Below are 23,972 nucleotides of genomic sequence, written 5' to 3' on the forward strand. Positions count from 1 at the left end.
TGGTCATTTGTTCCCCTCAGTTGGGTTTGCTGCATGGAGCTTATAGCTCACTTGCACAAACAGCCATGCAAATGTCTGCCAAGAGCACTTTTATCAAACTTGTACTCCACAAGCAAGGGGCACAATTTAGAACTGTGGTGCCCAGCGTGTTCATGTAGCAACAGAGTAAAGTCTAGGGCAACCAAAAGGCAGCCTGCTATTTTTCTTTTTAATTACTGCAGTATACAAAAGCCACCTGTTAATAACAAAGCATTCACCAGGAATAAATTCCTAGCAGACTTCTTTGTTAGCCAGCTGTAGCACACAAAACAGATTAAATTAAATTAGCTGAGAATATCACCTGCCTCTTCAGTCTATGCAGATGCTTTCACTGTTCCTATACCTTAGAACCACTTTCAACACCACACTGTCTGCCCATAGCCTTTAAACTGCAGGGAAAATATAGCTGGTTCACTTCTGCCTCACTACCAAATAGATAACAATGGTCATCTAACATTTCTGTTTTTCTCCTTTAATGGTGCAGTGTGTCCTGTAATAAGTCCAACATTTTGTTGACCTATCAGTCCACCCTGACCTTCACCATATAAGGATTCTGTGGCTTAAAATTACAGCTATGTCACCTCACTTCCTTTTTTGACCTGGCCAAAGGTCGACGGGTTACAATAAACTGTGTCTGTAAACAACCATGTGTATTTTTTATACTAACAGTCACTTCAGATATGACAGCAGTCTCTAAAAATAAAATTTTTATCTCAGCAGACTTTCAATGTTCGCTTTTTAGCTAACTTGAATTTACAATATAGTGATTAGCGCACACACATAAACACACACAGCTGCACCAAAGCTAATTTAATGAACTCTAATACCAGCATACAATAAGTCATATGTGAGATGAGGATGACCTGGCAGTATCCTCGTTAGCTACACTCCTTCTGTGTAAATGAATCTGACAGAGGTTGAATGTTGCAGGGTAAGATGCTGCTTCTTGTCAAAGCTACTGTCTGCACAATTTATCATTCGGATTTCTTCTCCCGTTGTCCTTCTCTGTGCTCCTTTGAAGCTAATTCAATTAATACTACTGAATATGCTTTTAAGTCAGGACAGCTATACAGAAATATTACTAAAGCATTTAAATATGCGTTGAATTCAGCATTGTACATAATTAGATTCAAAATTGCATACTTTTAAACTTTTTGATAATGTATATTTGGATGAAAACAGACCTAAAATATGAGGATAGTATACGCTGTGGTATGTGTATTTTTGTTGCGTAACATTTTATACCTCCAACTCCAGCTGTCCTACTCTTTAAAATCTTTTTCATCTCCGGCTCTCATAATTAAAATCTCTAATTTGTATTCACCCTTTTCTCTGTTTGATTCTAATTTTTTCTCCTTCCTGATTTGGCTTTGTTTCAAGGGGGCTTCAGAAAACTGTGAAAGTTAAAAAACAAGGAACACATCACTAATTCAGGTAGCAATACTGACAATATGACGCAGCTCTCGAGTTAATTGTGCTCTGTGGCATATTCAGTGGGAACAAATGAGCCCATGAGGTACAGTTAGTACAGGTTAGTGCTCTCTGTCCCGCTAGCAAGAAGTCACAATTTGTACTTTTGAAAATGTAGAAAGATTATACTGTCAACTTTGCCTGCTAGGAAACAGAATTATTATTATTATTTCACTTTATTGTCCTTTCCTATCTTCCACAATGGACTGCAAATACCAATGCTAGACAGTTACAAGTTTGTATTTTATGCGACCTTTTGCAGATGTGTCTCTGATTTTTTTTCTTTAGAAAGAACCTTTTAATTCTAAAAATCTAAGCTCTAAGCTGTTTTCACACATTCATTGTGCCCGTTTTCAAGACATTATACAGTGTCCAACTTACCCAGATTGGACATCAAACTAATTTTTACTTTACAAGCTCCTAATAGCAAGTTCCTTAATCCCTGATTGATACCATTTGAGTGTGAGTAGTAGAACTTCCTGCATGGTTTACGTAAGCCTCACATGCATATCCAGTTGTGAATGTGCAGCTAGGGCAGCTACATAGAAATATAGCTGTAAAGAAAATCTGACATTTTTGTCTGGTACATGTAAGAAGGGGCGACTTCAAATAATTTCCAAATCTGATTTTTCTGAGACTGTTTGGAGTTCATGTGTGAAATTATCAAAAGAAGGCCACAAAAGAGCAGCTGAGAGGCATACACTTCACCAACCCCAATGTACTTTTATTGTTATATCAGATAACAATGATTTGGGGCTTCATATAGTATGGCACACCATAACAATTAGATTAGACTCAGTGATTACAGCATGACCATATTTGATATTCAACTATCCAACAAGAGTTGTTGTTGGATAGTTGAGAAGCTTATTGTAGAGATCAAGTAAAGAAGCAGGGTCTAAACTTGTTTATTTATTATGGCTAGCATATAAAGCTTTTCTATCAGCATAAAATTGATCCAGGTAAATCATCAGTCCAAATTCTAGGCAATAACATGTGGTCCAACACCATATACAGATGCTAGCTTCAAATGTACACCCTGGAAAGGAACATTCAGTTTCTGAACTTAAATAGTGCTAAATTTCACTCAGTCTACGTGTGTTTCTTTCTGAATTTTCTCCACGGTATTGTCTTTAGTTTAGGAATTGTGTCTGCCTCTTTGTCTGGGTGAAACATCTGTCAATACGTGTCTGACAGGAGGTAGCATGTGTTCGGTGTGCATGTGGGATTTCACACCTTGTCATGTTTGATGGAGCCCCTACTTTAACAGAAGTGATAGAAGGTGACTTGGAGGGGAAGGAGAGAGTAGAAAGGTTGAGTAAGGGGCAAAGATGAAGGAAAGAAAGAACAATCAGAGAGAAGAGAGAATTTTTGTCATGTTTAATTGATTCAAGATTCACTGGAGAACGTAGAGGAAAAAGAGGAAAGGCAAGAAGAGAAAAACAAAGAGCAGGAACAGAGGGGAGAAGCATCAGTGCTTTGGGAAGGAGGAGATATGCAGATGGAAGGAGGAAGAAGACAGGAAGGAGACAATTGAAGACAGGGCCTCTGACAGGATTAAACAGTACAGCAGGGGACAAGACGGAGGAAGAAGCAGTTGTTATACTGTCACAATTCTGAAGAGTGTCACAGAAGGAGGCACAAAAGCAGATGGACAAGAAGAACTTTTAAAGACTTAACACAGTTTTACCAGGTCCATTACATGAGATTAAGGAAAAGAAAGGGAAAAAAGAAGGAAATACAAATAAAGGAGAAGAGTATGGGGATATAGATAAGAAAGAATATCATATGGAACATTTTGAAAAAGCAAAAAAGAGACAAGAAAAGAGAGGGTGAAAATAAAACAAAAATGGGTAGAGGGCAGGTAAATGAATGTAGCAAGAGGAAAAAAACAGGAAAATGCATATGAAAGTAACAACTGGAGTTTATGCTGCTTTTCTTTTCAGAGTTTTGTTAGAGTGACAACCCATGTTAGTCACTACAGTTAGGTACTTGTTTTTGTTTAGAATTGAAGGATGTCTGGATAATGTATCTGAGGCAGACTCCTGAAGTGCTGTGTGCTGTCAATAAGGCTGAGCTAGAAGCTGGGTTAAATGCTATCGCTTATTGTCTCCCCAGCAACACTTTCTAGTTCCTCCTGGGGGATCACAATGCATTCCTATGCCAGGTGAGAAGTAATATCTTTCCAGCAGGTTATGGATCTTCATCAGGGTCTCCTTCTAGTTCAGGGAAAAATCTCCCAGAGGAGATGCCCAGCGGGGATCCTAACCACCACAACTGACTCCTTTTCACACAGAGAAGCAGTGACTCTTGTCTGAGCTCCCTCCAGATGTCTCCTAACTCTATCTCTAAGGGTTAGCCCAGGCGCTAAGTTACACCCAGCAAGAATATGTGCTTGCTGGGTGTTGTTTTCTGTAGTAATTGTATAAGCTGTACAATACTGATTTCAAAAATTTACAATTGCTCTTATAAATAATCTTAACTTCTACAGATTTAATTAGAGTAGTAATGAGAAATTGAATGATATGAGGAGCCTGCAATTTAATTAACCTAACTTACTCTTCCATTTTAAACAATCTAGCACTGAATATGAAATAAAAAAAATAGTAATCAGTGTCCTCATTCAATAAAATAAACAAAACAACACAAGCATTAATGTGAAATGATCATTAATCATTGCATATGTGAAATTTACTTAGAATTGCATATTGCTGTATTGCTTGGTGATTTTGCAGAGTTAATGACTCTGTTTTGCAATCTCTCATTAAATAGATTTGTAATGATGTTTACTGTTCTGCACAACACAGGGTTCAGTGGGTTTGTACATTATGGATATGTAATGTACATACTAATAAACAAACAGAATATGGAGAGATACATAGAAACATGTACATAAACATACTGACTGGCATGATGAAGAGTATCATGTGTCCAATTAGTTGATGCTGTTTTGACACATGTACCATCTTAATCAATGCTGGAATTAACGATATGCACTATTGTATAACTATACACTCAAAAATACTGATGCACACAGACGGGGGCTGAAAAAGGACATAAGGAAAAGGAGTATGAGAGGGGATGACATTGCTGTCAGACAAAATCTGTCACATATATTCATGCACATAATGTATCTCTATGCATGTGTGGGCACACTACAATGCACATATGTTTACCTCTGCATTAGTATAAATTGTATCTGTCTGTGCCTGTTTTATACTGTACACATGCTTGCACTTTCTGCAGGGCATGTGTGTTTTCAGCCTTTTTCCTCTCAGCAATATTCCTTCCTCACGCCGCACTTTTTTCCCCAATGTGAAATATTTAGCTTCATGGGTTGTGGTGAACTATCTACTGCTTGAGGTTCCTCGGGACAAAATTTGAATGATGCTGTATCTGAGGGTCATCCAGAAACTTCAAAAATTCCATGTAAATTCAATTGAGTTTACCCTCAGAAAAAAACCAACTATGTGCATAAAACATGTGATCACTCAAAACATCTTCTGTGGGAGTCCAAGATCCATTTACTTTATTTAAAGAGAGAAACCAACACTTCACATCTGCAACAATACTGTCACCCAATTTGATATCTGCCTACACATGCAAACAATAAATATCCAGCTGCACCTGCACAAACAAGCCAGAGCTGAACAGGTACTCATACCTTCTCTCCAAAAGTTGTTGAAAGGGAGATGGAGGAAACTAGTACAAGAAGAGGATAAAATAATCGACAAAAACACATTGAAAGGCATCTTTTGTCAATGTGCTACGGTTCTATTAAGTAAAAGCAGACTCGGGTTGAAAAATAAGTGAAATTTAAGGCAGCTGAATGTTGAAGCACTGACACATGAACTTAAGATGCCTTCAAAATACTGGAGCCAAGCTACAGTTGTGGTAAACTGATGAGGTTTAAGCTGAAATCTGAGGTGGGGTGATGCTATTGTTATTGGCAAAACATTGCTCTTCTATTTCCAGTAAAGTCAAGTGACTACAGGAAATTACTGAACTACACGGTTCCCCTCTGTTCTCTTTGCATAATATGTAGCTCCTTATATCAGTGCAACAGATGTCAAACCAGTTGCCTGTTTAGACACTATATGAATTCTGTGAACCTAATTTCCTTTAAGCAAAACACAGGTAAATGAAACAGCCGCATCAAAAGACAAGAATATCAGCCTTTTATCTTTGGTTCAGAATAAAAGAACAAGAGATGAAACGGGACCTTGCTGGAAGAAAAGCTGACTATATTCTCCCAGTCATAAAACCTTGTATGTCAGAGCTGTTTTCTGGGATTCATATCTGACGGCACAATTAGCAAATTAATCAACACTGGAGAGTGAATGTGCCTCTTTTGGACTGTGCTCAGCAGCTGTCTCAGGGGTAGGACACTTAAAAGCCAATTTAAAATATGTTGGATTGTGCCAAAATGCTCTGAGAAAACCAATTCTACATTCCACAGTCTCTCTGCAGTACTTTGTACTAATTTACTGAGTTTACAATAATAATAATAGTTTACTGAAATTGCAACCTCAGTAAACACTAATTGGAAATTAAGAATACAAAACAACATAGTCCCATGTTTTCACATATTCAACTGTGTTTGTTATAAAAAGCTGCCAGTGCTACCCCTCAGCCTCCTGAACACCTATGGTATAAACTTGAAAAAATGTGGTGACTTCCTTCTTGAGTTACCACATTCATCCACAAGATTTTCTGAGAAAAGGTCCTCAGACTTCTGAGATTTTGACTTTTCTAATTCAATTCAATTCAATTCCATTTTATTTATACAGTGCCAAATAACAACAAAAGTCACCTCAACGTGCTTTATATTTTAAGATAGACCCCAAAATAATACATACAGAGAAAAATCCAACAATGATATGACCCCCTATGAGCAAGCACTTTGGTGACAGTGGGAAGGAAAAACTCCCTTTTAACAGGAAGAAACCTCTGGCAGAACCAGACTCAGACTCATCTGCTGCAACCAGAGATTTTTAATTTGAAAATCCTAGTTCATCCTTAGTTATTAGTAAGTAAGTAAGTAAGTAAAACTTTATTTATATAGCACCTTTCAAGATAAAAATCACAAAGTGCTTCACAGAAGCTAAAACCTAAAAATAAAAATCAACTAAAAGCAAGTTTAAAAAGATGGGTTTTTAGCTGTTTTTTAAAAGCGACCACTGAGTCCACAGATCTCAGGCTCAAAGGGAGAGAGTTCCACAATCTGGGGGCCACAGTTCCAAAAGCTTTGTCGCCTTTTGTTTTCAGCCTCGTGTGCTGGACAGCAAGCAAGCCCTGGTCACATGACCTCAGGGACCTGCTGGGAATGTATGGATGCAAAAGTTCACTTATATATGTTGGTGCTTGTCCATGCAGGGCCCTGAAAGTCAAGGTCAAAACCTTAAACTGGATCCTGAATTTAACGGGGAGCCAGTGCAGCTGAATCAGCAGGGGTGTGACATGGGAAAACTTGGAGGACTTGGTCAGAAGCTTTGCAGCAGCGTTCTGAACAACTTGCAGACGCTCCAAAGAGGCTTTACATAAACAAGTAAACAAAGAATTACAGTAGTCCAGACGAGATGAAACAAATGCATGAATGACAATTTCTAATTCGGAGCGCGATACAATGGGACTCAGCTTAGCAATGTTTCTCAAATGATAAAAACAGGAGCGAACCAAGGATTTTACATGGGCATCCAAAGTCAGAGCTGAGTCAATACTAACACCAAGGCTCCTGATAGACGGTTTTGCAAATGTAGCAAGTGGACCCAAGCTTTCCATAACACTAGGTACAAAATTTTTAGGAGCACAAACAAGAACTTCAGTCTTCTACTCATTTAGTTAAAGAAAGTTTCCAGCCATCCAACATCTAATGGAGTCTATGCACTTGTGCAAAATCTGTAGCTAGAACAACTATAAGCTGCTTAGCCACAACCTTTTCTAAAATCTTAGAAATGAACGGTAATTTTGAAATCGGTCTGTAGCTACTGAGAAGAGAAGCATCAAGCTTAGGTTTTTTTTAACAGTGGGTGAATAACAGCATTCTTACAATAAACAGGGACCTGACCAGAAACCAGTGAGGTATTAATAATTGTGAGCACACAGGGACCAATAGACTGAAAGACATTTTTAAACAAAGATCCAGGTAAAATATCAAGAGAGCAGGAGGATGCTTTCATTGAATTAACCAACTTGACCAGCTCAGTTATCATGTTCACAAGAGTTTCAGAAAATCAGAATCTGACCTTGGTCAAGGTCATCATTATTCAAGCTTGCCTGAGACTCAACACTCTGTTAAATGGTAAATGGACTGGTTCTTATATAGCACTTTTCTAGTCTATCTGAGCAGTCAATGCACTTTTATTTGCCTTTACTTGCCTCATTCAAAGATATTTGGCATCCAGACTGGAGGGAATCGGACCACCAACCCTCTGAATAGCAGATGCCCTGCTCTACCACCTAAGCTACAGCCATCAGTCGTTCAGGCTGAATAAAAGTCTAAACCCAGACTTTATTTCAGACATTTATTTCTGTGCCTAACACAAACACTGAATTTGAAACTCCTCCTCTAGCGTCCTCCTAAAATAAATCGGAGAATCGTGATTAGCTGATGGCAGCTGTGCCAGCCAATTTCCCCTGGTACTGCCCCTGAACCCGCTACTGCATCCCTCTCGTGCAGTTGAGCCACACACCACATCCCACCACCATACTAACAGTTTTGGGAAATCTTAGGATTTTGCCTGCCTGCCTGTCCAGTGGAGTCATGCCTTTTATATATGAGGGGTAAAACTCCCAGGAGCTCAGCTATGAAATTACAGACCACTCAAAAGGTGGTGACTGCTGAGGTGCATGGAGCATAATAGTCGTAATAGTCACAAATGCCCTGGCAACTCAATAACTCAATAACCAGCAAAACCAACCTCTGCCATTAACATCAGCGCAAAGAATGTGTGCCGGGAGCTTCGCGGCATGGGTTTCCAGGGCAGAACAACCCTGTAGAGGTAATGTGTAAGTGGTCCTATGTCTTTGAACAATGCAATGCTGTTTTGACCAAATACAGAACATTTTTAAATGTTCAAATTCTTGAAAGAGTAGTTGTCAAACAGCTAACAGTACAGAAACAGCTTTAGTGAAGGTTACAAATGATCTTCTTATGGCTTCTGACAGTGGACTCATCTCTGTGCTTGTCCTGCTAGACCTCAGTGCAGCATTCGATACTGTTGGCCATAATGTTCTATTAGAACGATTAGCACACACTGTAGGTATAACAGGTACTAGGCTGCAGTGGTTTGTATCATATCTATCTAATCAACTCCAATTTGTTCACATAAATGGAGAGTTAATTATGGAGTTCCACAGGGTTCAGTGCTAGGACCAATTCTATTTACATTATACATGCTTCCCTTAGGCAGTATCAACAGAAGGCATAGCAAACATTTTCACTGCTATGCAGATGACACACAACTTTATCTGTCCATTAAGCCAGATAACACACAACAATTAGTTAAACTGCAGGAATGTTTTAAAGACATAAAAACCTGGATGGCATCTAATTTTCTGCTTCTTAATTCAGATAAAACTGAGGTTATTGTACTGGCCAAGAAAATCTTAGAAATATGGTATCTAACCAGATCTAACCTTACTCTGGATGGCATTAGCTTGGCCTCCAGTAACACTGTGAGGAAGCTTGGAGTCATTTTTGACCAGGATATGTCCTTCAACGCACATATTAAACAAATATGTAGGACTGCTTTCTTCCATTTGCGCAATATCTCTAAAATTAGAAATATCCAGTCTCCGAGTGATGCTGAAAAACTAGTTCATGCATTTATTACATCTAGGTTGGACTCTTGCAATTCATGTTTCCATAAAAGAGGGGCCTGAAAACTAAAGGCTCTGATGGACAAAGAACAAACATCAGCATCTGTGTAGAACTGATAAAAGTCAATTATCACTGCTGATGAAAGCTGTGTCTCACCACTCTTCAGCGGAAATGCCTGCAGTTTCCATGCCTGAAGAAATGATTTCAGAAGTGCAAGCATTTGAATGCTTGTTTCTTTTGACATTCACAGGGTTGTGCACCATGCTCTTAATTTGTCCCTGAGGGTCAGACTGTCAATCCAAATGTAGCAGGAGGAAGAAGAAGCCTAGAAGTGGAATATAGCTGCAAAAACATAGCGAGTAAATCAGGTCCACTTTTGGTTTTTCATAGATTTTATGTAACCCTGCAACATAAGAATTCTAATTTTAAAGACGTATTTCTAGAGATTTTTTTTTTCTGTCTAATCTCATCAAATACTGTTTTTTGAAGACAAAAGATATAAAAATATTTAGTATATTTGTTTATTACTAAACAGCAGTCTAAGCAGAGACACCCAGACCTCCCTCTCCCCAGCCACTGCTTCAAACTCACCAAGCTTGAGGAGGTGCTTGAACACAGAGGCATTACAATTGCAGACCAAGCGAGTCGAGGGATATAACCTCTCCCTTTGAGGTATGCCCTGAGCCTTCCTCCTATTGTGGCATGCTCAAAAAACTTCACTTAAGAGGCTTCTAGGAGTCTGTCAATCTCCCACCACTCCCCTCATTCTCCAACAAGATCCCAAGATATACTTAAATTCCTCCACTTGGGGTAGCAGCTAGGCCCTGACAAGAAACATAGCTGAGAACTATGGGCTCATACTTGGAGGTGCTAGTTTTTATTCCCACCACTTGACACTTGACTCCAAACCACTTCTCCAGTGCCAGTTGGAGGCAACCACCTGATGAAAAATCAGAACCACATCTACAAAAAGCAGAGACCAGAACAAGTGGAAACCATCTGCTACTTGGCAATTCCTAGAAATTATATCCGTAAAAATTATGACTGACATTGGTGAAAAAGGGTAACTGTGGCTGAATGGCCCTAACAAGAGGCCAGATACCTGGGCTAAGTACCCCTACTGGATCCCCTGCAGGACACAGTCCAATGCCTTCTCCATAAAACACACAAAACCTTGAAATACCTTCGGGAGGATAGAAAATTGGTCAAATGTTCTATGACAAAGACAAAAACAATAATGTTGATAATGCAAGCATACAGTGATATGTGTACGTGGCTATATGCATACAGAACATGCACAGATAAACAACAGGATGGACAAACACACGAAAAAGGGGTTAATGCCATTAAGAGATGTGCAGGGCTCATTTAGTACAGACAACCAGCACATCAGATCATAAAACACACAGACAGTGTGTGTTTGCGTGTTCCTGTGTATCCCGGAGGTGTGGTTGATCTCCTGACTGTGATAATTTGATATCCAGCCCTTGTTTTTGATCCCCTCATCACTATAAACACTGCTGATGCCTGGTAAACACATGCTGCCATTAGCACACTGATATGGCTGCTCTGTGTGAGTGTGTAAAACAGAGAGAGAAAGAACTACTTTTAATGAGTGTACCCAAAAGAGCTAAAGTACATTTAAGGTCATAAAACTCATTTTAGACAACATGTAAACAGAAAACTGAGGATATATCTCAAACTCCTTAACAGTATGTGATTTATCAATCTCTGTAGTGTGTGTCAAAATAACAATATATATAAAATGGATCATTTCTCACTTAAAACCCCCCCAACAACTTTACAATAAATTACTTTGTAATAAAAAACAAGGGGGGTGAGCATCTCATATGAGATAATGGATAAACACACTGGAGATAGATTCAGCAAGTGATTAAGGGCAAACACAGAGTTGCAGACAAACACTAACATGCACATCTAAAGCCTAACTACATGGTGGAAGCATTGAAACTGAAATACTGTTTGATTCAATCATTAAATCAACATCATAGAACAACTTAGAATCAACATTTCAGTGTTATTAACAGGAAATACATATTATTATAGAAAATATATTTGGGAGCTTATAAAATTTCAATTGACTAAGCTACTAGATTACAAAACATTTTGATCACTGGTTTAACTGCACCAGATTGCTTAACAATGATGTGTGAAACATTGAAGCATTCCTCCTCCTGGAAGAGTAAAGGCTTGATATGACTCAAATAGGACTAAATTAAACTTTAGGAAACAGCTTCTGTCTGTGGAATATTTAATTTTCTAGAATGTAGAAAAGCTACAAAGTTCTTCATAAAAAGTGGCTCTGTGGCATGTCAACATGTCATGAGCAAAAGAAGAACAGCCCTGTGTCACTGTGGGTTTTTCCACCCATTAATATGTTATCAGCACAGTGAATGGCTATTATCAGTCATTATGACTCCCATAGATATGGGCCAATAGTTGCTCTTCCATCTACTAGCATGCCCATTATAATCAGAGAAGTCCTGTGTCAGTTATGTGTACTTAGGGAATTGTTAACCCCACAGTTAGCAGTCTGTTAGGTACTGCTTCTATATGTTTTTTTTTAACCCAGTGATCCATAATCCAGCTGTACGAGAACATTTTGAATCAAGCAGTGACATTTTCAAACGCCAACAGAAAACATATCTCAGAAAGCTCTTGGCTGAATGACGGGGGGAACAAAGTAGATAAGAGAAAAAGGAAAGGAGAAGAAAGGAGAGGACAGGTGTAATTCCCGCTCAATTTGCTCAGGAGCAAAAAGACTAAGAATGAAAAAAATAAAGGAGGAAAAACAGAGAAGTCCAGAAGGGAGCAACACAACTGATCTGTGTATGCTCAGGCTGAATCCCAAATCAACAGACCTGCTAAATCAAGAGCAAACACAAGGGTGCTGCTCTGTGTCACTTCAGAAATATGCTATAAGTGCAACTGATGCTTTGATTTTATGTTTTATAGTGTTGCCAGCTGTAAAGTGTCAGTTCTTCCTTCTAACTGCAAAGTGCTCTTGTCTCAAATATCTTATCAGGGTTTACATAAAATAAATATGATAAAAAAGACTGAAACAAAGCTGGCTCGCTGACTCTGTAGTCTCTTTTCTTTGCTTCCATGTTTGGAGATTTGTGTAATCAGCTATGCTGGCAATGTGCACAGATGCAAAGGCTCATCCAGTTACAAAGCTGAGGAAAATCATGTTGTATTGCTTACAGTGACAAGAACAAGGCTTCTCTCGTGCACTGATAACCTGATGATAAAATCTATATTTTTCCCTGGATATTGTTTGAGATTTTGTTTATATGCAAAATATATTATTTTTTAATTAATGTATGTTCTTTATATATGAGATATATTAGACCATGCCCTGCAGCGATTAGTCACCTTAATTATAAGTTATGTCAAAATTTAAACAGCTACTTTAATTATCAAACAACCGTTTCCTGTGGCGCAAACGTTTCAGATGCTAAAATTTACCGCTTTTCTTCGTCATATTTAAAAGTACATTTTAAATATTTAGGCTTTGGGTTGGTGGTTGGAAAAAGCAAATTTAGAAATCATAAAATAAATTCCAACATTTCAAGAACACTGCCAAATAAACTGAACAGAGACAGCCAAATGCTCCCTCCAGAAATCATATTTTTTACTTAGTGTTTCTGGAGCTTTTTCACCACCACCCACAACTGCTTTATATTTTTCTAGTTGGAAGTAACTCCATCATTTCCCAATACATAGCACTGTAATAGAACAGCGTAAAAATGAGCTTTAATTTTTGTCAATTATACGTTCTGAACATTTGAAAACTTGCTCAGATTGAGTATATTGCACGGAAATACTATAGTTATTCTTTGCGCAGAGATAACAGTTAACATTAACAGCCCACTCAGCAACTACAGTAACAAAGGAGAACTGCGTTATAAGAATGAATGAGGAACTTATTTCTGGTGATGGTCTGTTGAATCAGGATTCATGAAAGTGCATTCTCAGTGCTCATTAGTCGTCAAACCTGTCTGTTCCTTCCTGTTTCGTCTCCACTGGGGGGGTTCAAGCAGAATGTAGAAGGAGGATAGCTTATTGTACTCCTCCCGGTCTAAGATCCTAACGGTTATGGTCTTCCTGTATGGGACAACACACGTACACATACATAGAGGGAGGTGGTAAATGCATGCATGATAAACAAACATCATGGCGAGGTATATACACAAAAGGCACACACAGACATGCACACAGACAAAGGTGTAGTGGATGTGGTTGATGAGATGACGTACAGTCTGCCGCATGTTCGCTGTCATATTTAGGACACAACAGCAGGAGAACAATAAATCCCCTCCTGTGTGCCTCCATGTGTTAAGAACATGCGGCCTCTGCAGTGCGACGGACACTCTGGGGTCAAGGCTTCACTATTCGCAGGATCACGAGGCTCACCCTCTTCCTGACCTTTGGTGTCATTGCTCTCCACCAGGCGAGGCTCCCCAATCTCTATGTAGAATGTTTTGTTCTTCTCATACTCCTCGTCGTCAATTATTTTCACCTTGATGGTTTTGCTGAAGAGAAGGAGGGGGAGGAGGGAGGGGGGGGGGGAGAAGGGGAAAAAAGGAGGAGAGAAGAAGAGAAGGCAGAAAAGTGAGGAAAGGACAGGCTGGAAACTGGAAAACCAAGAGGAAACAGAAAAGAGCAGTACTCGACTTTCCCACAGATACACGTCCAGTTATCAGGTTACATAATATTTTCACATGGACGTATCTGAAGGCTGTTCTTTTGCTTTTAAAACTATGGAAAGTTTGCATATTTCCTCTGGATGTCATACTAATCTTTATTATTATGTTATTGGAGCAGCTCACATCCGTCTGGAATGATCAAACTGATATACTCTTTACTCTACCAGCATGATCAAAGCTCAGTTAAATCTTTCAATCCACCATGATATCAGGCATCTTCAGTATAGAGAAAAACAATCTTGAATGTTACCGGCTAAATGAACTGTGGAGAGTTTATCAACTCTGCTAGTCAGTTTGGTGAGTGAGCAGTCGTGAGACATGATGATGAATTTGTCAAATGCAATCAGTCAACTTTTGGGATGCAATGTTGACATTGCACTTTTTATTTCCACAAGTATTCCCTTTAAACCTTGATGACTGTGGGAAACTTAAGCAAACTTAACAATTCAATTTCCATGAAAATGTGTTGTATCTGATGTTAAAGGCTGGGATATCCAGCCTACATAAAATTAAGAATGCTACATGCATATGCTATAGCAAACAAGCATTTGTGGTTCTAGCTCTATTTAAAGTGTAGAAATTCAGCACATTTTTTAATTAGACATATCTAAGGCACTAGAACAGAAAGATCTCTGCAGCATTATTCATCACCTTCAATTAATGCTTTCAACAAGATGAGGTCAAGATTAGCTGTGCCTTGCAATTTAACACAAGAGAAACTGGCTAGAATTTAGTACAGTGCGAACAACAAACATGCTGACACGCCACGACTAAAATAGCACGAGCAAAATAACCATCTTTCTCTCTCAAAGTCTCAAAGTTCTGCAACTGGCTGAGATTTAACACAAAAACCAGCACTGAGAGTTTTATTCCACTGTTGGTCTTCATCTAAATTACAAACAACACATTGACCATTCTTCCGGCAAATTTTAACAGTGTTTTGTCAAAGAACAAAGACAAGGCAGGGATTTCTTTCTTTGAAAATTAGATTTCCACCAATAAAGTATACCAGCAATTCTGGAGAGAGAGTGTGTATCTGTGTATTTATTGTGGGAGTTGGCCTTGATCGCATTTGGCATGGCAGCTAATATTCCAGGTCACAGTGCTACAGAGTGGGGTGCGGTGAATGTAGCATTTGTGTGCTGTGTGACTGAGTGCCTCTGGACATATGCTTATGAGTGTGTTTATCTTGTGTTTCCAGTCTGGAACAAAACCCATATTCTAATCCAAATCCACTACAGGCAATAACAAAGACAGCTCAAAATCTGCCCTATAGCATGAGAAATGGGAACATGAACACACGAGCTTATATAAGCGTTATCTCTCATCGCAGACCTGCAACCAATGTGGAATCGTCAGCAAACACCGTGTTAGCAGAATTTGAATCCCTCCCTCTCTCACCACTGAGCAGCCATGTGAAAAGTAAAAGGTGTATGACAGTGCATATAACAACTTTCAAATAGAAACATGTGTCAGTCTCTAACATCAGAACAAGAAATATTCAGAAAAGGGCTTAAGGAGTAATACCATACAACAGAATTAGTATTTTATAAAATTTTGCATTGCACTGTTATTCTATTTACAGTAGACTAAAGTAAATAATGATGCCTTTGAGAGAAAAAAAAATAATAGCAGTACTACACTGTATTTCTACAGTACAATACAGTATGTGTTCTTGCTGTACTGAAGAGTCATGTCATTGTACTTGGAAAGGCAAGAAATTGAATTCAGGTAACGCTGGAGAATTTATGCAGTTAGATTACACAGTAATAACACAGTAATTAAGTGTAAGTTAGCGGAGGAATTTGTTACTTTGTAATAAAGACTTGTGATTGAGGTGTAAGTGAAAGTATTCATTTTGCATAATGATTATTATATGATTATATCATTATCCATCCATTTCATTCTACTTATCCAATTCAGGGTGATAGAGGAGCTGAAGCCCATCCCAGGTGTTACTGGACATGAGACAGGGTACATACTGGTCGCCATCTATTGCATGGTTGACACACAGAGACTGACAACCATTGATACTTGCACATTCACACCTAACACCAGTTTAGACTCTCCAGTTAACCTAACATGAATGCTGCTGGAGTTAGGTAGCCTGGAGTAGCCAGAGAGATCCCACACAAAACACAGGGAAACGATGCAAACTCCACATAAAAAGGACCCAAAGACTAAATTAAACAGGTTCATATTTACTTCTTAAATTTAGTTGATCAGAAATATATAGCAGGATAAAATGATAATGACCTGGTAATTACAAATGTCCCACACTTATCTAGCTTATAGTTTTTAGGATTGACATCCTTAGCATCCACAGCACACCTCTTTTGTGACTGAATACACACAGCAGCTCTGATAATAATTTAATTATACACAGGAAGGCCAGGGGTTAATCATTGTATTACATATACAAACGCAGTGAAAGTCATTTCATTAAACTATTGAGAACACCAACACACACACATGCAAATGTCAGAGGTTAACTTATTACACTAGAGGGATTAGTCCATTTATCACTGTCCTATAACTGCAGATGGAGAGCAGTCTCCACCCTCTGGGATGGAGAAGATCTCATCCACAGGCTGCCAGCTAACATTCGCACAACAGCTGGAACAGCTGCCTCAAGGTGGAACCATTGAACAAGACACTGCCACTCCCAAATGATAGAGTGGAGACAGGTTATGTTTACTTTCCCCTTGTGAATAAATTCTGTTTCTACTTCCTATGAATTTACAATTACACCATCTGGACTGCCACTATTGTCAGGTTTTCCTCAAGAGTAACCAACTTTGAGAGCCAATAACAGTTTTTGTAATTTTAATTCCTTTTGAAAGCAATTAACAATTTTGTGTGACCCATATTTTAAGCATGTTTTTTTTTCCTTTTTTTAATATTGGCAGATTTGCACAGGATTGAGAGCACAGAACTCTGAAATTAACACAAATCACAGAGGGACCCAGAACAACAGCGGTCTCATGTGAATAGGGATCTGGGCTCCATTTTCCCCTAAAAAACAAAAGCATCAGGCACAGGCCAAATGTTTTGTATTATTACCCTCATCTGTCAGTGCCTTTGTAAAACATTCTATTAGTGACAGCTCGCGTGAATTTATATATGAATATATGAATATATACTTAAGACTGAAATGAAAGGTTTTGGATTCAGGCTTTTCTTCTGCAAACTTTGAGAATGACGACTTTTCTGTTGAAACTGGCAAACAGATGACCAGCTTACTGGAAAAATAAACACACACTCACGCACACACACACACACACACACACACACACACACACACACACACACACACACACACACAATGTATGTCTTTACATACTCATGACAAACAAGCATATCCAGACAGTGCATCAGCGCAGATATAATTGATTAATAATGCAGTGGATTTATCATCAGCACCTTCATCTCCTATCCAATCATCCTGGCTATACGGCACGCTGTTTGGTTGCCATGGTGACAACATGTTTGGGTAACCAACAGGGGTGGAGAAGATTGTTTCCAGACCAATAATGTGTGTGTGTGTGTGTGTGTGTGTGTGTGTGTGTGTGTGTGTGTGTGTGTGTGTGTGTGTGCATGCATGTGTGCGCGTTTGTGTGTCTTTGAGTTTGTCATGACAAGTGAGTGCATTTTAGACAAAGGCCAAATACTTAACATACACTCAACATTTTGTCATTCCCAGGCAGTTTAAAAAAAAACTTCAGTTTTGTCAGTGGGGCTGGTAATAATGGACACCGGGAGCTGGAAGTTTGAAAAAGTAGAGAAGCCCTCATAAGGACACAGAGGGCAGAATGTGTAACAGCGGCTAAAGTCACGACCAGGCTACCAAGCTACTAAGTGACCCATTTAGCGTTTTGCACTCTGTTTTCCTTTGCTGTCTGGTCAAGTTTAGATACCAAATCTTACTTGGTTAGGTTTGGGAACATGGTTTGGTTTAAGGTATGCCCGTTCAAAATCGACCCTGCATTTTGAAAGATTGTAGCTAAAGGGTGCATTCAATATATATGACAAGTACCAACCTTGTGTGAATCTCTGAGACACCAGCAGGTTTTACAAAACTGTAGTATTTGACACCCTGAGGATGAGGACTGGCTCCCACACTACACTGATTTGTGTGCACATGTGTGAGAGGGACTTTGATAGCCCACACTGTTTGTAGTAACTAGTGCCTCTTTGCCTCTTCCTTTATAATATAATATAAAATAAAGCTGATGTGAACAAAGGTGTGTGATAGTCGCATATCAAATATACAGTTTATGGTTTTCATATAAACATGTGCAAACTCATTGAAGTTGTGCACTCTATAGTCTTTTAGCTTCACCTAACCAAACACTAACATTAGCCAACTGTCAAAAAGAAGACTCCACTCCCCTTTCCAAAAGTCATATTAGTCCCCACAGGTATACAGCACACACTCACTCAGACAGAGGTGGTATCACACTTGCATGGCAGCATTCACAAATGTATCACACTAGCACACTTTCACGCCCATGCATGAGCACACTAAATTTCAGCTGCAGGAATACAAAAATTCACACACACATGCAGATAAGCTCAGGCACGCACATTACTCCAGGGAATACAATGTGCGTACATCTGTGTATTTCCACAGAGACGTCCTCCATCTGACTTTGCTAAAGCGTATGATAAACTAAGGGAACATCTGAGCAGCTGTGATCTCTACTCCACTGCTTCTCCAACACTCCACCACTCCTCCTTTTTCCCCTTTATTGCTTCCACGTTTCACCTCATAGCCTTTCATACATAGGATTTCTGTCCATGCTGGTATAACATCAGAACTCATCATGAAATAGCCAAACAGATAAAACAACAAATTAAACAGACAAAGAATTGCTCAAAAACAACTGACCTGAGTCACATAAACTACAAACACATACCTTTGGCACTGGGTGACCTCAATGTACCAAAATAGAATTCTCCCCCTCACTTTTCCTTTGTGGTGATCCAAGATACTCCTGTTTGGTTTCATTTTCCACAATGATTTTGTAGGTTCTAGTCTCTGGTGCTCATTGAGTTTGGACAGTTTGACAATAGTAGAGAAGACACTTAGTTACCATTTTGGAAACAGAACAAGGGAGACATCTCTCTTTTTTTGCCTTACAAATATGAGTAATTGCTCTAAGCTTTAACTTTTCACCATCTAATTGGATCACCATAATGAGGGTACAAATTAAATATGTCTTAAAGTCTATGCAGCTCAGTGGTCTTTTGATTTTCTATCCAGTTACAGATGTGTGTTTAGCCTAAAATATATTTATATTATAGGGCACGCATGTGACACTAGGATAGCATTTTCCCTAGCCTCACACATCAACATCCCCCATACATCCACACAGGAAGTCGTAGAGCACAACAGGCATTAGCGCGGGTCACTCCCTTCTCCTCAGCAACCTGCCTTAGCGACGTATTTGGATTGGAAAATTTGAGGAACCACCGCTTTATTTTAAGTTTGAGGGGGAAAGTTCTGCTGCTCCGTTGGTGGGTGTGTGTGTGTGTGTGTGTGTGTGTGTGTGTGTGTGTGTGTGTGTGTGAAATGGACAGCTGGAAAAAGGAGGGCAGAGGACAACCAAGTCCAAATAACATCACCATGATGGAACAAGCCCGCATGTTTGTCTCTGTTTGTGTCGAAAGTTGTGATTAAAACCCTAATCACTTCAAGTGCTTTTAAAGAAAATGACATAGCTGAGTGTTTACAGCCAACATGTGTTTGTTTGTGTCAGGTTTGCCTGCCTATCTTTTGCCCAAACTGTTTAAAAGTGAGTTTGGAAAAGTAGGAGTTGAGTGTGGTGTGTGCGTGTGCATGTGCTTGTGTGTAAAGAACTAGCTTTTGAGACTGTGAACTGGTTTGTTTGTGTGGAACAGATTGCTGGTGGGTGGACTTTGGTCACAGACTAAACAAAAGAGGCAAGTGTGTGTGTTTGTGTGTGTATATAAGTGTACGTGATATGTATCTGTGTGTCAGCTTGTATGAATGTGTGTGCATTTATTTTAGTTTGAGCTAATTTCACTTTTGCATTAAGAGTCATTATGTAACATACAGAGAAAAAGTCTATATATTGATGTCTGCACTTGCATAAATTAGAATTTGGCAGTAATTTTATAAGGAAGAGTATTGGTGATGCCACTTTACAAAAGAAAGGAGGTCTGTGTTGGTGTGTACCGTCTGCATGCAGTGTTTTTATAAGACAAAGCTGATAATGGTGCTGGCCTCTGTGGGAAACTACAACAATAAGCTGACAGCGATCAGCCATGCCTTCTCTAATAAGACCCACTCTGCTCACTAATACGTGTAATCCAGAGTGCATAGAGGCTAATGGATACAAAAAAGGTTACACAAACACACCTGCGATAAGGTTGCAATTAGTTCCTTGTGGACTATAGGGTTTCCAGTTCATCTGACTGCCTATCTGCCCATCTGACTATATGACGTTTTTGTTTTAACGTTATTTATTACTGGCTAAGAAAAAGAGCCTCTCATTTAACGTGTTCACTGATGCCTTTGATTACACAGTTGTGCCATGTATATACTGTTAGCCTGCAGGTCACAGATGTAATTTGCACGTTTAGCCTGTTTCTCAGTGTGGTCTTCTGAAAATAAGTGGTTGTAATTCTAGATGAGAGTTGTGACATACAAAGAAAAAAAATCCTGGCTTGAGTATGACTGGCTGGTTGGTTATAGCCAATCCCTCAAATGCTTAGAGGAAGAGTTTATCAAAAAGATTATCATTCCTTTGAAAACTTTTACATCTTCCAGAGTCAGCTAGAACTGTGTAGGTGTGTGTGTGTGTGTTTGTATTTGCGTCAAACCCTCCTCCCCTTGTGTCATTTAAGCTACTTTCTATCATCACCGGGAGTTTCCCTATCTTCTCTCTATTTCTCTCCACACTCTGTTTGGCTATCTCACTCCCCCTTCATTCCTATCTGCAGTATATCTTGCTGGCCAAATAAGGAGCTGGGAAAATCCACGGGACTCCCTGATACACACACACACACACACACACACACACACACACACAGATTCTCAGAGGAAATGTTTTTAAAGAGCTTACATCTGATTAAAAAAAACATGTACGTACTAGTGTGTTTATATGTGTGTATATTTATTTATCTTACTGGGATGGAAATCTGTTTGCGTTTTGCAATGTTGAAACGTGCTTTCCTTTACGTAATGTAAATCCTTACAGTTATGGGTAAAGACAGCTCTAGCGTAAGAATTTCCCAGAAATGAGAGCATTTAAAGATACTGCCCACTACACTGATGGAAATGAAATGGTGTCTGAGTGTGTGCGCATGTGTGTCACCTATATCCAACTATTTCTTTACTTTTCGATAGGTGTTTTTTTTTTTGAGACCAGAGAGAGAGAGAGAGAGAGAGAGAGAGAGAGAGTGAATAAAAAGTGAGAAAATGGGAACGATATGGAGAAACTAACTAATGTTACCTTTAACTATTCCAGTCAGAATTAAGTAAGAGATTACTTTAAGATGCTGAGTTCAGCAAAGTACTAAACACACTCACATGCACATACACATACACACAAACTGCAAATTATAAATGCAATTAGACTGATAAAATAGTTAAAGTGAAGCATAGGAGAAGGATTGACAGATGGGTAGGCCACAGAACAGTAAAATGTAAATATAGGGCATACATCATGCTCAGTATCTAGGAACAAACCATACATAATGAGATAGGATACAGAGACAGCCACACAGCATGTGTATGTGTGTATGTGCGTGTGTGTGAGTGAGTTAGATGGAAGCAGAAAAAGAGCAGGAGAGGATATGAATGCTAATCAGCTGATGCGGCCAAACAGGCTGCAGTGCTCCATCGTTACCAGGGCTTTATGAGCTTTAAGCTGCATGCTGGGATCAGCACTGATGGAGAGTGACGCAGAGTCAAGTGGACTGAAGAGCCTCTGCAGCCACAAGCCACAGTTGCGGCAGTGAAAACATCTCCCTTCAACCAACTGTGCCTTGATGTAATTGTAGACTGCCTGCAGTACAAGGAGCATTTGTTTAGCCCATAGTTAGCAAGCTCGTGCTCTGAGCCTCAAATCTATCATAGGCTTTTTAAAAATGTTGTAACATTTATTTACACCTTTCATGTTCTAACTTCAAGTCTAATTTGTAACATAATTGTATTATTATGAACAACTTATAGCAACATGCACAGTATGTCAGTTTGAGCAGATGTATATTGCTAACTGAAATGCTACGCTAGCTTGAAAAAGCAATGCAAAAATGTAAAAAAGGGGAGGTCTAAAAGGTGTAAAATGCAATGATCCAGCCAAAGGCTAAGAAACATTCTTGCATCATATTCTAGCTGCAATGCATTATATCTGTGGAGGCTTTATTAAAGAAGGTTCAAGGGAACTGATATGGTGCATCGGTGTAATCTGAAGATGATGGAATAGGTAAAATATTTAGCGATTGAAAATCTTCATATTCATTTAAAACAGCAGGAAAACACAAGTTTATCTTTTTATTGCTCTCTCCCAATCTCCCAGAGTGACACAGCCTTGCAGAGTTTCAGTACATTCAAAGTTTAGTTTTTTTTATTTTTTATATATATATATATTTTTTTTTAAGTCAGATGTGAAAACCTTCACCTACACTGACACAACAGCACTTGTTGTGGGGGATCTCATTCCTTATCTATTTCCTCACACAACAAGACACAGGTGTCAAAACACTGGGCTGATGATTTCACTGGGGAAAACCATGAAGTGAATGTTTTCATCAAAAGACTGAATAGAGATCGTTTCATTTTCTTTGGTGTCATGTTTCACTTCGTGGTCCCTCTGCCTCTCCCTCTGTGTTTCTTTCTTACCTACAAGATCAACATATTTGAAGACTGAAGAGGTAAAAATAACAAATTGAAGGCTCCAAAAAAGGTATGGTTAAGCCCACTTTCAATTTATCCTCTTTAGAATTTTTTACAATATTTAGAAAGTTCAAGGAAAATTATGTATTTCCATGTGGTTCAGACTGATTAAACTCAATACATCTGCTAGTTCTATAGCTATCTTATTCACTTGTTTTGATCACTTTATCTCCTTATACATACAAAACTCTAACCCTGATCCCGCGGTCTCCATTACCGCTATCACAGGCATTTCCCTTTTCAAAGACAGCTTCTACCTTTACATTATAAAAAAAAAACCTCTAAGGACAGAAAGCATCACCACAACACCCTCACAGCATAAAGATATGGACTTCTAATATTGATGTACATTGCTGCCACAAGGGAATCTAATCACAATCAGATCTTTATGGAAAAAGTGAAGCTATATATAAAAAAACAAATCAGACGTCACTTCACATTTATACATTGCATATGTAATATGCAATGAAGATGTCAGGTGTTACACATTCTCTGTCTTTAAATGCTCTCCCTTTAACATATTTATCACACAGGAGAATATAGTTTGTATAGCCAGGTGCTTTATATTCTCTGTGATTACATATTAATGGCTGTCCAACATGGTTTAAGGTTGTTAGTGATAAAAGGGTAAAGCTAATTCCATCTGTGGTGCATAGGTAGAGGATTACACCTCCTTTTCTCGCTCTCTTGCAATTATGCCTTTCATGATTCACTCTCTCTTGAGCTTGTGTATTCAAACAGCAACATTTTACTCTTCAGTATTCATGTGACTCTTATTTCCTTCCATTTCACCACTGTGCCTGTTTGACACACGTGGCTATGGTGCATATGTTTACCACAGAATTACTGATTTTCTTTCTGTTTCCATTCACGTTATCCTCAGATACACAATCGATCATTCAGTGAGCTAGGGGATGTATTTAATGTGTGTATGGAAGGAAGTTCAGACAAATATTCTGCAGACTAGAAGAGAGCAGTGACAACC

At 38.9% G+C, this 23,972-nt stretch overlaps 1 protein-coding gene across 3 annotated transcripts in view; it reads right to left on the reverse strand.

The window, feature by feature from the left end:
* slc8a1b (solute carrier family 8 member 1b) overlaps positions 1-23,972 on the reverse strand; it is a 151,393-nt gene that overhangs the window by 37,401 nt on the left and 90,020 nt on the right. Inside the window, exon 5 of one of the 3 annotated variants that reach the window (XM_085477173.1) lies at positions 13,350-13,459. In XM_085477173.1, coding sequence (XP_085333299.1) covers positions 13,350-13,459 — 110 coding nt within the window. Of the gene's footprint in view, positions 1-13,349; positions 13,460-13,768; positions 13,888-23,972 lie in introns of all 3 variants that reach the window. The other 2 variants (XM_085477174.1, XM_085477172.1) reach the window with 2 other exon arrangements.

Source organism: Copadichromis virginalis, linkage group LG13, assembly GCF_057382275.1.
Source record: "Copadichromis virginalis isolate Kocher_CV1m ecotype Utaka linkage group LG13, C_Virginalis_male_GT1.1, whole genome shotgun sequence".
Lineage (NCBI taxonomy): Eukaryota > Metazoa > Chordata > Actinopteri > Cichliformes > Cichlidae > Copadichromis > Copadichromis virginalis.